General features: G+C 44.5%; 2 protein-coding genes across 3 annotated transcripts; both read left to right on the plus strand.

Moving 5' to 3' along the window:
* Nucleotides 1–5,689: 5,689 nt before the first annotated feature.
* LOC124679241 lies at nucleotides 5,690–10,871 on the plus strand. Of its 2 annotated transcripts, none has more exons than XM_047215038.1 (7): nucleotides 5,690–5,803; nucleotides 5,944–6,085; nucleotides 6,464–6,565; nucleotides 8,928–9,043; nucleotides 9,443–9,699; nucleotides 9,798–9,888; nucleotides 9,965–10,871. In XM_047215038.1, the coding sequence occupies exons 1-7, from the start codon at nucleotides 5,690–5,692 to the stop codon at nucleotides 10,379–10,381; spliced, it is 1,239 nt and encodes a 412-aa protein (XP_047070994.1). In that variant the 3' UTR covers nucleotides 10,382–10,871. The 2 variants fall into 2 exon arrangements, with proteins under 2 accessions (XP_047070994.1, XP_047070995.1); XM_047215039.1 differs by having other exon boundaries at nucleotides 9,593–9,699.
* A 320-nt stretch (nucleotides 10,872–11,191) lies between these two features.
* LOC124679242 lies at nucleotides 11,192–13,594 on the plus strand. The gene is made up of 5 exons (XM_047215040.1): nucleotides 11,192–12,076; nucleotides 12,192–12,272; nucleotides 12,388–12,455; nucleotides 12,564–12,757; nucleotides 13,394–13,594. The coding sequence occupies exons 1-5, from the start codon at nucleotides 11,898–11,900 to the stop codon at nucleotides 13,469–13,471; spliced, it is 600 nt and encodes a 199-aa protein (XP_047070996.1). The 5' UTR covers nucleotides 11,192–11,897; the 3' UTR covers nucleotides 13,472–13,594.
* Nucleotides 13,595–14,026: the final 432 nt, after the last annotated feature.

Here is a 14,026-nt window from a genome sequence, read left to right on the forward strand (position 1 = left end):
CCAAGTAAATTCTCATGCGCTACCTTTAAAACCTTCAAAATGCTTCTCAATTTGTGTTAAATGTTTCATAGCTCATGAGGAAGTATGTGGTGTTTAACTTTCAACCTTGTCATTTACTCTTGACGGACTTTCATTATGGACTAGTGGCACATCCGCTTATCCAATAATTTTGCAAAAAGAGCTGGCAATGGGGTTCCCAGCCCCAATTAATCAAACTTCATTAATAATTCTCTTCACATGTTTTGCTCTGATCCATCAGTAAGCAACTTAATTTTGCAAATAGACACTCCTCCATGGTATGTGATTGATGGAAGGCACCCGAGGATTCGGTTAGCCATGGCTTGTGTAAGCAAAGGTTGGGGGAGTGTCACTCATAATAAAAACTAAAATACGTGTGTAAACAAAAGAGAAGAGGGATGATCTACCTTGCTGGTAGAGATAACGTCCTTCATGGGAGCCGCTCTTGAAAGTCCGGTTGGCGAGGTAGTTGGTGTACCCATTACCATTCGTTGACAACAACAAACACCTCTCAAAACAATTTTACTCCTGTTTTAAAAAAATGAAAAGCTCTAGCGCATGTTAATCCCTGCTTCCCTCTGCGAAGGGTCAATCTTTTACTTTTACATTGAGTCTCCATCCTTTCTTTGAGTACTTTCTTGAGAGCACAACTGTCATTCTTAGTGTAATATGCTTGTCTCAAAATATGATTGATTGTGGTATAACTTTGATGCTTTTATCTTTGACAATCACTATTTCTAGTCTTTCTATGAACTTCGAGAGGTGCCCGAGCATTTATGTTTTGCTGATCAAATATGGGCAAGCGAGATACCACTCTATCATACTCTTTTATGAACATTGCAATCCTGCTTATATACATGATTCATGATGCTTATTATTAATTGTTGGTACCTTTCCATGATTGACATAGCTATTGGATGATCTTATTTGCATGTATCTTATTATGAACTGCCTAAGTGTTAGCCATAGCATGAGAATATTTACATCATATGAACAAATGTGTTCGTGAAAGTTCTTTTATCGCTCAGTTGTTAACTCAATTGCTTGAGGACAAGCAATAAGCTAAGCTTGGGGGGAGTTGATACGTCCAAAACGTATCTACTTTCCCGAACACTTTTGCTATTGTTTTGCCTCTAATTTGTGTATTTTGGATGCAACTAACACGGACTAACGCTGTTTTCAGCGAGAACTGTTCGGTGTCTCGTTTTTGTGCGTAAATCCAACTTTCGGGAAAATCCTCGGAATTTATGCGAAGCGTCCTATTTTCCCGGAATGCTGACGGAGCCGAGAAGGGCAAGCCAGGTGGAGGCACGAGGGCCCCACACACTAGGCCGGCGCGGCCCGGGGAGGGGCCCGCGCCGGCCTAGTGTGTGGCGGCCTCGGGCGGCCCCCGACGCCCTCTTTCGGACTACTTATTGCCTTCGACCTAAAAACGCACGGGGAGAAGTCGAAGTCGCCGGAAACCCTCCAGAACGCCGCCACATCGCGAAACTCCGTCTCGGGAGCCGAAGTCTCCGTTCGGCACTCCGCCGGGACGGGGAATTGGAGGAGATCATCGCCATCATCACCACCGACGCCTCTCCATCGACCAGCCATGTTTCCCCCATCCATGTGTGAGTAATTCCCCCGCTGTAGGCTGAAGGGGATGGTAGGGATTGGATGAGATTGGTCATGTAATAGTATAAGATTGTTAGGGCATAGTGCCTAGTGTCCGTAATTGGTACTTTGATGATATTGTTGCAACTTGTTATGCTTAATGCTTGTCACTAGGGCCCGAGTGCCATGATCTCAGATCTGAACATGTTATTATTTCATCATGATATTCATTGTTTATGGTCTTACCTGCAAGTTGTATACACATGTCGCTGTCCGGAACCAATGGCCCCGAAGTGACAGAAATCGGGACAACCGGAGGGGATGGTAGTGATGTGAGGATCACATGTGTTCACGGAGTGTTAATGCTTTGCTCCGGTACTCTATTAAAAGGAGTACCTTAATATCCGAGTAGATTCCCTTGAGGCCCGGCTGCCACCGGCTGGTAGGACAAAAGATGTTGTGCAAGTTTCTCATTGCGAGCACGTACGACTATAATTGGAACACATGCCTATTGATTGCTTTGTACTTAGACACCGTTTTATTATTATCTGCAAATGCCCTGCTTGATTGTTACATGAGTTTCTCTCATCCATGCAACGCCCGTTATCCGTCCCCGTGCCTACAGTATTTTAATCCTGTTGTTTACTATAATCACTACTGTTGTCTCTGTTCTTCTGCTGCTGTTATTTCACTACTGCTACTGCTATAAAACTGTTACTACCGTGTGAAGATGAATTATCGAGCAATTTTATTTCCCAGACAGAGAATACTGATGTAGTGACGTAAACCAACGAACAAGCACTGAAAAGAACAGACAACTTTAATGTGATCCAATACGGAACGGCTTCAGCCGCCGCCTCCACAGAAAAAGCCCTAGCCGCCTCCACTTCAGCCTCCTCCATAGATCGGTTCCCCCTCCTCCGGCCGGCTTCGCCGGCGTCAGGAGGGGTGGGGAACCCGATCTATGTGTAGAGTTTTTAATAAAAGTAGTTTTTCCAGTAGTCTATGTTAGGGTTTTGGTCGTCGTTTTCTTGTTGGTTTCCCCGCAATGGAGATGGCATTGTCTACAATAAGTGATCTTCGGCCTTTCGTTCGACGACGAGATCTCCTTCCCGGCGTCAATGGTGGTGTTGAAAGATTACAATTATCTAGGTATGGGTGTTCAGATCTTGCTTCGCCAGATCGATCTTGGATCTTTTCTCATGGTTGCCGCGAGGAGGATTATCCTCGCAGTTTTTGTCCCGGTTGCTACGTCCTCGACAATGGTGATTCGTACTCTCGGCTCTCCATCAACGTCGATAAGGCAGATCGGTTTTTATTTCCTGACAAACTGGTGTTGGTACTCTTGCTGATGTTGATTGACTACTTTAATGGTTGCGCGCGTGCACGTAGCCTTGGCATTGCGGCTCAAATTAAAATTATGGGAGAACCTTCGTTGGTATTTACAGGTCTATGGTTTGTTATCTATCATTGGCTGCCTTCAGAAAAGTACAAGATTATGTCTTGGAAGAAGAAAGAGTTTGAAGACCTCGAAGATTTGCTAGTATCTTTTAGACTTTATTTTGTAATCGTGGAGACAGCTCGTGTATCTCTACCATGTACTATTTATTATTATGAATATATGTGGTATTGATTGTCGAAAAAAAACGAACAAGCACTGAAAGCTCGTGCAGTTGTGCTATTGTGCGCCGACGGCCTCGCGCAGATATTCGTGCAGACTGTCCGATACGAGCGCCCGGTGTGTACCGCCGGTCTTCCCTACAACCGGGTGCGGGATGCCCCTATATCGCGCTGGACGCGGCGCTCTGCGTGCAAGCCTTAGGCCTTCCACAACGTTGCAATTTATCGGTGCCCAAACCAATTTTGAGGCATCGAGTGCCGGTTCCTTACATTGCTCAGACGGTGCCTCAAAATATTTTCAGGGAATCGGAGCAAGAAGAAGCACCGATGCCTCAACTCATCAGCTAATAAAATATCATATCAATGAACTGGCAAGCAACATCATCGCTCCTATCTGAATCATTACCTGGCCATGCAACATCCACAATAGCTACGAAGAGAAAAGGTTGGCCTCAGTCCATTCTTTTATGCTGGCGTGGGTCCTACAACAGTTTTACAGGAATCCACCACGCTGTGCCATCGGTTCCCAAATATTTTTGTCAGGGGATCGCTGCTCCATTCAGATTTTGGGCACCGCCTACATTGTGGAGGGCCTTAAGCGGCCCAAATAAACCAGTTATATTTCCTTTTCTTTATATTCTTTAATTTTTTCTGTTTTCCTTTTTTTATTTTCATATGTTTTTTCTAAATATGAACATTAATGTTATGTAAACGACGACACTCTTCAACCAACTGAAAGATCGTCTTTTTGATTATAGGAAAGATGGAGGATCCTTGTAATTTGCAAACGGAAATTCAATTCGGCTCCCGGTTGCGTATGCTCCCTCTACCAAAAAATCATATTTTGAAATGTAGAAAAATTTTAACAAAATTTTTTACATGTACATCTTCATAATATATGTTCGTTCGTCAAGTTTCACGAAAAACTAATATTTTTTGTGGTCTACGTAAAAAAGAGAAAACTTATTATGTGAAAAGCATTATTTTCAGCTGTGACTTTTGTCTTTTTTACACACGTCACATCACAAGTCGATTTTTTATGAAACAACTTGGTGAGCGTGTAGCACAAGAAGATGTACATGCTAATTTTTCGTTTCAATTTTTTTGAAATTCAAAATATGTGTAAGATACATTTCAAAATAGAGGGAGCATATGCTCCCATGTTCCAAAACACCACTCCCGCAAAGGACTAACTATATTGTTTCTATTGCCAAGATGAGCCGCTTCAGGCTCACGTGACTATGGTGGTTTATAATCTAATAACTGGTGGTGAGACTGCAGCTCAAGTCCACGCCGTGAGAAAAACTGAGCTATTTTGTACTTTCTAACCCTTTGAAGAATAAAGATACCAAAGACGTGGGCCCATGATAAGGATTTCCAAGACATCCACTTCATAATTCTCTACAAAACAACACGCCAATAAAGATAAATGGAAAACCGCATGGAAAAGCTACAAGTTTTGTTTGCGATTCGTGTCAAAGTGAAAACAAATCTACATCTAGTACATCAAGGAGGACACAATCGATATAATTGTGTTGGGTTGATCTTCTATTGTGGTTGAGTTAAAGGGAAAAACTGTTAAATCGAAAAACTTATAGATCTAACTAATCCAAAATTATAGGACAAATTGCCTCACTAAAACCTGCAAAGAAAGAAAGGCAACAATGAAAGGGAAAACAAAGGAACAAACTTACCTTAAATTACTTCTCCAGAAGGGAGACGATGACACTAAGAGACCACGAAGGGAGACGGGGTGGAACTTTCCAGTCCGCCGAAGAAAATACAAGAGGAAACTGAAATGAAAAAGGGGAAAAACAACTTAACCCATTACCGCATACAATTCGATTGAAAAACCTGGACCGGTTAAGCTTCTCACAGACCCAATTGGACGTGACGATACACCAAGAAGTTGCATGTATCACGCGCGAAGACTAACTCTTGCGATTTTTCTTAGGTGCGTTGCGAACCACATGTCGCACGCAGAGAGAACACAAACCTTCAATCCATGTTGAGGAAATCGTTTATCGGTGTCAACTCGGTCGGCTCACCATTAGTGATTAGTAGGCAAACCGGCTGATCAATCGGACGAGAAATGAGTTTATCGGCTAATCGGTGACCATCAAATAGCAATTAATCATTGAATCGGAAGATTTTTTAAACAGTGTCTTCAATAAGGTCGACCTTTTTCTAGAGTCCAAATTTGGCGCCGAAATGGCGGCCCGGCTTTGGCCATCCTAGCGTCCATGGGCCAGGTCTACTAGTTTGTTCAAGTAGGGCCCAACTAGTGGACAGATCTCGAACTTTGGGCCGGAAGAAAAGAGCAACGTTGCCAGGGCCGAGCCCACGCCGCCCCTGCCGTTTGAGACTTTTGGGGCGAGAGGGGGACGGCGCTCGGACCACCAGAGGTCGTGTGGCAGCAGCGCCTTCCCCGCTCGTAGGCCGCCTCACCCGCACCATGGCGGCGGTCGTGAGTTGGTACGGACCGCTCATCGATCTCTCGGCGGCCGCCGGTCATGTCGGCGGACTCGTGCAGCTGCTGGCGTCCGTTCGCCGTGTCCTCCCCCACCAGGTAACTAGCAATCCTACTTCATCTCAGCAGAATCTCGGAGATGCTTCGATGGGGAAAACGGAAATAAAATGGTTGTCACGATATCTACACAGTTTTCGTCTTGTCGGCCTGAGGCTAGACTCCTCCTTCTGTTTTCCCAGGAGCAAAATGCCGCGACCGGAAGGACATACGAGAGAGTCATACTAGAAGTTGGTGACGACACGAGGTCGAGTTTCTCTGTATCTCTATGGTCCAACAGTACTAGTTCGACCATAGTGGCGGGCGACGTATTACTGTTGCAGAGTAAGGAACCGAAGGATTTGAGGATCTCCCTTTTAACCTGGCATTTGGCCTATGAGATGTTTTCTGTTTTAATGAATTAGCTTCTTTATCTGATTAAAAAGCGAAGTAGGATTGCCAGTTACCTGCTGGGGGAGCACTTGTTATTTAGCTGATTTAAAATGGAGATGCCCATTTGTTCTTATGGGGGGAAATTACTCATGCTGCCAACTTGTTTCCGATTTAACCAATTAGCTTCTTTAGTAGTTGATGAAAAAGCGAAGTAGGATTGCTACTTACCTGGTGCCTGGTGGGGGAGCATTTGTTGTTTAGTTGATAAAGAAAATGAAGATGCCCGTTTTATCTGCTACTTATCGAGCATCTCTCTTTATTTTGCTTCAGATATTAAGATAGTAGAATTCAGAAATGGCTTGGAGGGGAGAGCTACTCAGACCTCTGCAGTCCAAGTATTGCTGAACTCTAAAGATTTAACGCAACACGAAGGTATGATGTGGTGTATGTTTTATTTATGAGCACCCTTTAGATGTTACTGGCATTGTCTTGGTTGCATTCCTTCTGAATGCCTGACGCAGGAGCAGTTACAATACATTTTTACAATCTTTACTATCTAGCAATTGGGCAACATGTACTAGGCAAACAGTGTTTCTTCCAGCCCTTAAACACATATTTTTATTTTTATTATCTTGGTTAGTTCTTGAAATCTAGACCTTTTTCCTCCGGCACCTGTTGAGTTTCATGCACGAAAAGATAGCAATGTGTTCCAACATGTCTCATGGTTTGTTGTTTGTTCTTGTAAACAATATCCTTTTTTTTCGAGAAAACGCAATGACATTGCGTTTCATTTCATTGCAAAGAAGAGTTGGTTACAGATGTTAGCCACCTAGGGGGCTTACAGATGCAAGTAATCAGTGTACATCCCAGTCTGTGGGTAGGATATCATGAAGGCCAGCCGCACCGGCTCTCGCCCAAAGCGTCGCTTCTACTCTGAACTGCTCACACACGCGCTGCACCGTAGGCCTTTCTCCCTCAAAGACGCAAGCGTTTTGGTGCTTCCAGATCAACCAAGGGATGAGCAGCGTGACAGTGGCAAGACCCTTGCGCATTTGCTTCGGAGTTGCTTGCCTCGCCATGATCCACCATTCGCTGAGCGTGAGTTCATTGTCAGGTGGTCTGCAGGTGAGCCTGAGCAATGCCAGGATGTCGTGCCAGACATGCCTTGATAAGGGACATGCTAGCAGTAGGTGCCGCATCGATTCCGGTTCCTGATCGCAGAGGAGACATCTGGGATGATGCTGTAGGCTGTGTCTCTGCAGCCGCTCTGCTGTCCAACATCGGTCCTTCCAAGCAAGCCAATGGAAGAACTTAACTCGCGGCGGTGCCCAGGTTCTCCAGATCAGCCTCCATGCACCACAGCTCTTGGACCCTTGGAACATGCTCAGGTAGCAAGTCTTGGCGGAATATGTTCCGCTAGCGTTCCACCGCCAAACCATTTGATCTGGTTGGTTGGTGGGTGTGAATTGCTCCACCTTCCTCCAAAGCAGCAGGTATTGGCCGAGCTCACGAATGCCGATGACGCCATGAATATCACGAGCCCAGCGATGCGCAAGCAGTCCGTCGGCGATCGACGTTCCCTTCCGGCGTCTCTTGGGGATGCAGGCATACAACTCCGGTGCGATTTGACTGACGGAGCGGCCATCGATCCAACGGTCCTCCCAGAACCTGCCGGTCTGCCCGTCGCCGGCAACCATGTAGGTGGAGGCGAAGAACAGGCAGCGCTCCTGCTGGGTGAATTGCAAGTCTAAGCCGCTCCAAGCTCTGTCTTGGTCAGTTCTACTGAGCCACAGCCAACGTAAGCGTAGTGCCAGCCCAGCCCTCTCCAGATCATGGACGCCGAGACCTCCTAGCGAGATTGGCCGGCTTACAGTGCGCCAATTGACATGGCAGTGTCTGCCGCTAGCCTCAGCTCTCCCCTCCCAAAGGAATCCACGCTGTATCTTCTCCAGCATCTTGATGATGCATTTTGACGGCTGTAGAACTAGGATCTGGTGTAGGGGGATTGCAGCAAGGACGGCTTTGACGAGCGTAAGCTGCCCCGATCTGTCCATAAGCCTGGACTTCCAAGTTGGAAGTTTTGCTGCGGTCTTGGCCACCAGGGGCAGGAACTGGGCTCTGGTAGGGCGCCGCAATGTCAGCGGAATGCCCAGATAAGTCAGGGGCAAATCTGCTAACTGGCAGCCCAAAGTCGCAGTGATCACCGTGGCAGCATCCTGCTCGCAGTTCAGCAATGTCGCCGCGCTCTTGTCATAGTTGACCTGTAGGCCGGAGGCTCTGCCAAACAGGCGAAAAATCGACTTGACGGCGTTGGCGTCGGCGGCGGTGGGCTGGCAAAACATGACCACGTCGTCGGCATAGAGGGATACCACCGGGATTGTCTTGGTCGGGTGGAGCGCTTGTAGAATTCCGACAGTGGCCGCGTGCGTGACCAGCCTCCCAAGGGTGTCCACGGCCAACACGAAGAGCTGCGGTGACAAGGGGTCCCCTTGCCGCAGCCCTCGGCGGTGCCAGATCGGCGGTCCAGGGCAGCCGTTCAACAGGACGCGTGTGCTTGCGGATGAGAGTAGGATCGCAATCCAGTCAAGGAATTTGTCGCCGAAGCCATACCGCCGGAGCACCTCGAAGAGGAACGCCCAGGATAGCGTGTCAAAAGCAAAGTATTTTATGCTTGTTTTTTGTGGGTCACCTATTATATTAACCTCTACTTTCGTTTTCCGCAACAGATCATTGTGTTTGAGAAGAAAACAAACTGTATTACCCGATAACTTAGTGCATGAGCTGTTTTTATCAGGGATGGATGAACTAATAATTAATTGTAAAGTCGGGGCTGCTACAAGATCAAAGTTAAGAAGACTGTCAGAGTGGATCTTACACACCAAACGTGCTTGCACGGAAAATCTTCATCAGGTAAAAATCTGCCCCCGAGGCAGTAAAATTTCAGTTTCATTTGGGATAGGTAGCAATCGGCATATCTAAATTTCTCTTTCTTCCCTTACATTTTGTTTAGAGGTTGAAAGAACGAAGTTTCAACATAAACATGAGCTTGTTTCTTAGGATTGGCAATAGAAGCCTTTTGGATGCGGCTCCTGTGTTTCTCATTTCATCTTGCATCAGAATTACATCATATGTTAATTATTGAACCATGCAATCAAGGCATCATTAGTATTTACGTGATACGTCACCTAGCGATAGAAGTTTATCAAAATTATCAAATTTGCCTTATTGTATATCTTCCAGAATTAACATTTTGTTTTTGAAAATCTATACCGTGTAAACAAATAAAACTCTTGTAATATTGTACTGCAGGTGATGTTGAAGAATTGGAAAGAAAAAACAGAAAATAATTCAGCAGACTTGTCCATCTCAGAACTAATATCTCAGAGCAAACCATGCAATTTCAATATTTCTGCATCTATTGGAAAAATCGTATTAATGGGTTCTCTTACCCCCTTGAAGGAGCAATTGACAGTAATCGAGAAGCTTTCTTTGAATGAACATAATGATATTGTCAGAGATTTCATTACTACTGGTTGCAAGTTATGTGGTTTACCTCTATACCGAAAGTATGCACATGCATGTCTTCTTATCAACATTTTATCAGTTATATGAGCCAACTAAGAAAATTGCCCTGGCTGTCATGATATAGTAAATTTTTATGCAGAAACCTTCATGGAGACAGTAATTGTCCAATTGATTGTCCAGATAATCCTAAGTATGTCCACGCTGTTGGCCAGATATACAAACCATTCATGGTAAGAAGTTGTACACCCACCTCAATTTTTTATTTGATGAAACTAATTAATAAAACCATCTTTGCACGATCTGCAGATCTATGTGCGAGACCAATCTGGACAGGTTCCTGTGCTTGTGAGGAATAAAGTTGCCGAGACCTTATTTGGAAATATTATCGCAGATGATGTGTCTGAATGCTACAAGAGCCGCCATTGCATGCTGTTAGAAACTTGTGAATCTGTCAGCCCAAGCACTTCTAGGATGCTAGATGGCACTGGCAAGATAGGGATTACTAAAAGGAAAAGAACCGGAAAAAAGCCAGATTTTCATCTTATTTGGCTCATTTTAGTGAAATGCCTGCTGAACCCAGGCAAGAACAGTCCATTCTGTTTCCAGATTTCAGTCAGCCCCGAGAAGAATGTTGAGAATGGACGATTTGAACTAGTCTCCTTGACAATGCCAATACCAAGAGAGGGGATTGTTTCCTGTACCACATATGTCAATTCAAATTAGTAATTGCCATTTGCTTGTACAGAAGGAATTGGACGTCTTATTTTCGCAGGCGGTTTGCTGATTACACTAGAGGAACTTTGCTATTCTGATGGTTTGCACAGTGACATGGTTGCAATGACAGGAACATTAGGCCAGTAATCTTCAGTTTGAGCATGAATGACTAAGCAGAAACTACACCTGACTCGCTTGGCATCGATACAATACTGGACAGAGGATATAGCCAGGTGAAACAGAGGTCAACAGGTGACACAGTATGGATCTGTACCCAGATCGGCCCTGAAAAACATTGTAGTAGTTATGGTCTTTTGCCAGCCTGCAAAGAAAGCTGAGCTTTCCCTCTCCCCTCCTGCAAAAAAAGCTATGCTGGCAATGTACCCTAGTGGCTTATGCTTACAGTTTCTAAATATAACTGGAAAAGGATAGGCCATGTCTAGAACTATAGCTTGTGAAGCCTGATATACAATAATGATGGTCCTTACTTGATTGATGAGAAGATTATGAAGTGTTGTATTTGCTAAATCAATATCGCTGTGATTCAGTGCTCGTGGCAAACTAGTTAACTCGTGTTTTCTCTCGCCTTTATCTGACTGTCTTTTGGAATGCAAACGTTTTAAGAAATTGGAGTTGTGAAGAACTCATTAATTTTTCATCCAATGGCAGGTATACTATGTAACCCTTTAACATTATAGCTTTCTAGATTCCTATTGCTTTAAGCAACATGTTTTGTTTTCTATTTTCCATCTCCCTGCACATGATATATACTCCAGTATGTATCTTTATATGTTTTCCTATTACCTGTTGTGTTTACAGATTGCGAAGAATAGATGGATCATGGCGGCTTGGCAATCCTATTGGAAGATCCCTAGTGAATGAAGGAAAGGAAACAAAAAAAAATGTAATGTGGCTGATGAAGTTTGAGTGATGTGAATGGAGACAAAACTGATTAGTTCATTTTAGCGTTTGACTTGTAGGCGTTGGGTTGCAGATGCTCAAATGATCCACATGCAGTTAGCACGCAAGCATGCAATCCGTTAACTGAATTTTCTATCATATACAGCTAGATAGTACGTAGAGTCTGGCAATGCTTTCATGTTTAAGATCCGGCTAGAGTTACTTGAACCTCATCTCTACAGTTCGTTACGAGACTGTGAGTCGCGTTGCGCACGTGCTATAAGCCAAGAAACGATCTGGAAATAGACAAGTTGTACGAGTGGCCAAAACTGTGTGGGCTCCCATATCTATGACTTAATAGTGTGTGGCTATATGTATCCTCGTGTGTGGCGTGCTGTTGGATGCTAGCCCGAAATCTAATAATTCCCGCTTTCGCTGTTGTATCCTAGTCCAAAAACCAATAGTTCTCGCTTTGTCATTTCCTTTTATATGATTGGTGCAGACTGCTAAGATCTCAGTTGGTTAGAACTCTCTGCTCAAGAAAGGAACAAGGAAGATTTCACAAGCTCGAAACTCGTTGGCCTCAACGTTGAGGAAAGCAGCCGAGAGACTCCTTCAAATTCTGATGGCGATCCTCATATCTTGTGTTACCTCCAAAGCCTTGGCGCCATACATTCCAGAGGTTTCTCGGCAACGAGGGGGCAAGGGTATATCTGTATCAGCTCAACGCCGGCAAACCCTTGTCGGCTTAACCATGAAGTCTTGGGGCATCAACCGTGTTCAGCCGATAAGAAGAGCAACACAGTAAGTGCACGCTATGTTATACTACTTGTGTCCCACTGTAAGCTTCTTGACTATAGCGCATACCGTTTTTGTCCATTTTTTCTTACAGAAAAAAAACTCACCTGTTTTGTTCCAGAATCCGTGCAGTTGGCCCCGGAGAACTGCCAGCAGGAGGAGATTTCTCATTGCCCGATCTATTTTCCAACATACCTTCATGGTGCGTACGTACATGCAGAAAACTTGCACAGTTGCATGCGTTTCTCGTCCACATATTCTAGATTTGTTTCGTCAATGTCCTTCTCACATTCACAAGCTACATATGAGCTTCTCAGGGTCACATTCGTCGTCGGTGCCTCCTTTGCTGCGGTGCCTTTCTACAGACAGATGAGAGCAATGCAGGGTAACTCGGAATCAGATATACCATTTGGCACACTTGTCTATTATGTGGATCTTTAGGGTGCATCTTGATTACGAATTCTCCTGGTGTGTAATAAAATCGATCCAATAGATAAGGCGGAGGAGACCGCAGAGGCAGCAATCGAGGTGGTCGATAGGGTGGCGGAGGCGGCTGAGAAAATCGCCGAAGATGTCTCTGAGGCGTTTCCCGAGAATCAAACCATAAAGAAGGCAGCATCCAGGATCAAGGCCGTCGCAGATGAGATCGAGGAGGACGCGGACAAGGCCGAGGCCCTACTTCGTAAGGTTAGGACTGCCTACTAATTTTACTTCCCGGTTAGAGAAGCTGTTGATGTAACTGTAGCTTAACTAGCTCATGGTGCAGCGGTGCAATAGCTGGTAGCTGGTAATTATCATAGAAAAATACATGCATATTAAGGACCTTTTTTTTATTCAGAAGAACTTCGTGCGATTATCAGGAATTTTTCCTGTGTAGGTCGTTTGATTCACAGGACTAAAATCATTTGGAGTTCCTGTCAAGGATTCTTTTGCCCAATATTTCGGAGAGGATTTTTTTTCTTCCAGCCAAACCTCATGCTCTATTTTTTTTTTCTTTTATGTTTCACTACCCCTACTCGATGCTACTTCATGTAGTTTTCCAATGCTATAGTCTTCAGGAATACAGTACGTCTAAATTCCATGCTTTTTATATTCCTATAGTATGTTCTCTAAATCTTGCAAATCAAAGAGGTCACAATATAAGTAGCGTACTTGCGTAGGACATGTGTAAATGTCGAAAGAAGCGAACCCACATAATAAGAGTCAAAACTATTCTGTATTGAGTAATCAGTACAATTAGACATGAGGTGCTTTACTATGTGAAGATGTTTGATATCCTACATACATTAAACTTAGTTTATTTTCTTTCCTGGTTCAACGCAGCTTGATCAGATAGAGGAAGAGGTGGACGAAGTAGTGGATTCTTTTACGAAGAAGAAATCGGAGAGAAAGAACCCATGAAGAGGAGACAAACGGGATGACGAAGAAAAGTAACACTTACTGGTAGTAGGTGTTAACAAAGTACAGAGGGAAAATTCATGATTCGTTGTCATTATCTCGATCATTGTTTATTTGCAGTCTAAATCCATTCATCCGGAAAGGATAGGGGTAAAATCACTTTGAATTGTTCCGGCGAACATAGTTTTCTTCAACTACTTTTATGCAAAGGAAATGGCAAACTGGTAATGCCCGATCTTGTTTCATAAATTGTCGTGCTGAATGATGTTCTTGCATCCATCCATGTCTGTTGCAGAACATTAGTAAAGGCATCCCGGCGGCGCGACCCACACGGAATGAGGCGGTCTGTTTTAGTCCGCACGAATAGGGGGACACAAAAAACATGACTTAGCGGGCCGACGCAAACAGGCCGATCCATTCTAGGCCCAAATTTGAAATATGAATGCGTCTGCGCGGACAACACGTGTCCTCCCACGTTAAGCCCGGATCCGCCTGGCAGTGACCAAGCGGCCGCTTCGTCTTCTGTGTTGCAGAATTGGTGGAGGATTGCGGCCGGCA

Source organism: Lolium rigidum, chromosome 7 (assembly GCF_022539505.1).
Source record: "Lolium rigidum isolate FL_2022 chromosome 7, APGP_CSIRO_Lrig_0.1, whole genome shotgun sequence".
Taxonomy (NCBI): Eukaryota; Viridiplantae; Streptophyta; class Magnoliopsida; order Poales; family Poaceae; genus Lolium; species Lolium rigidum.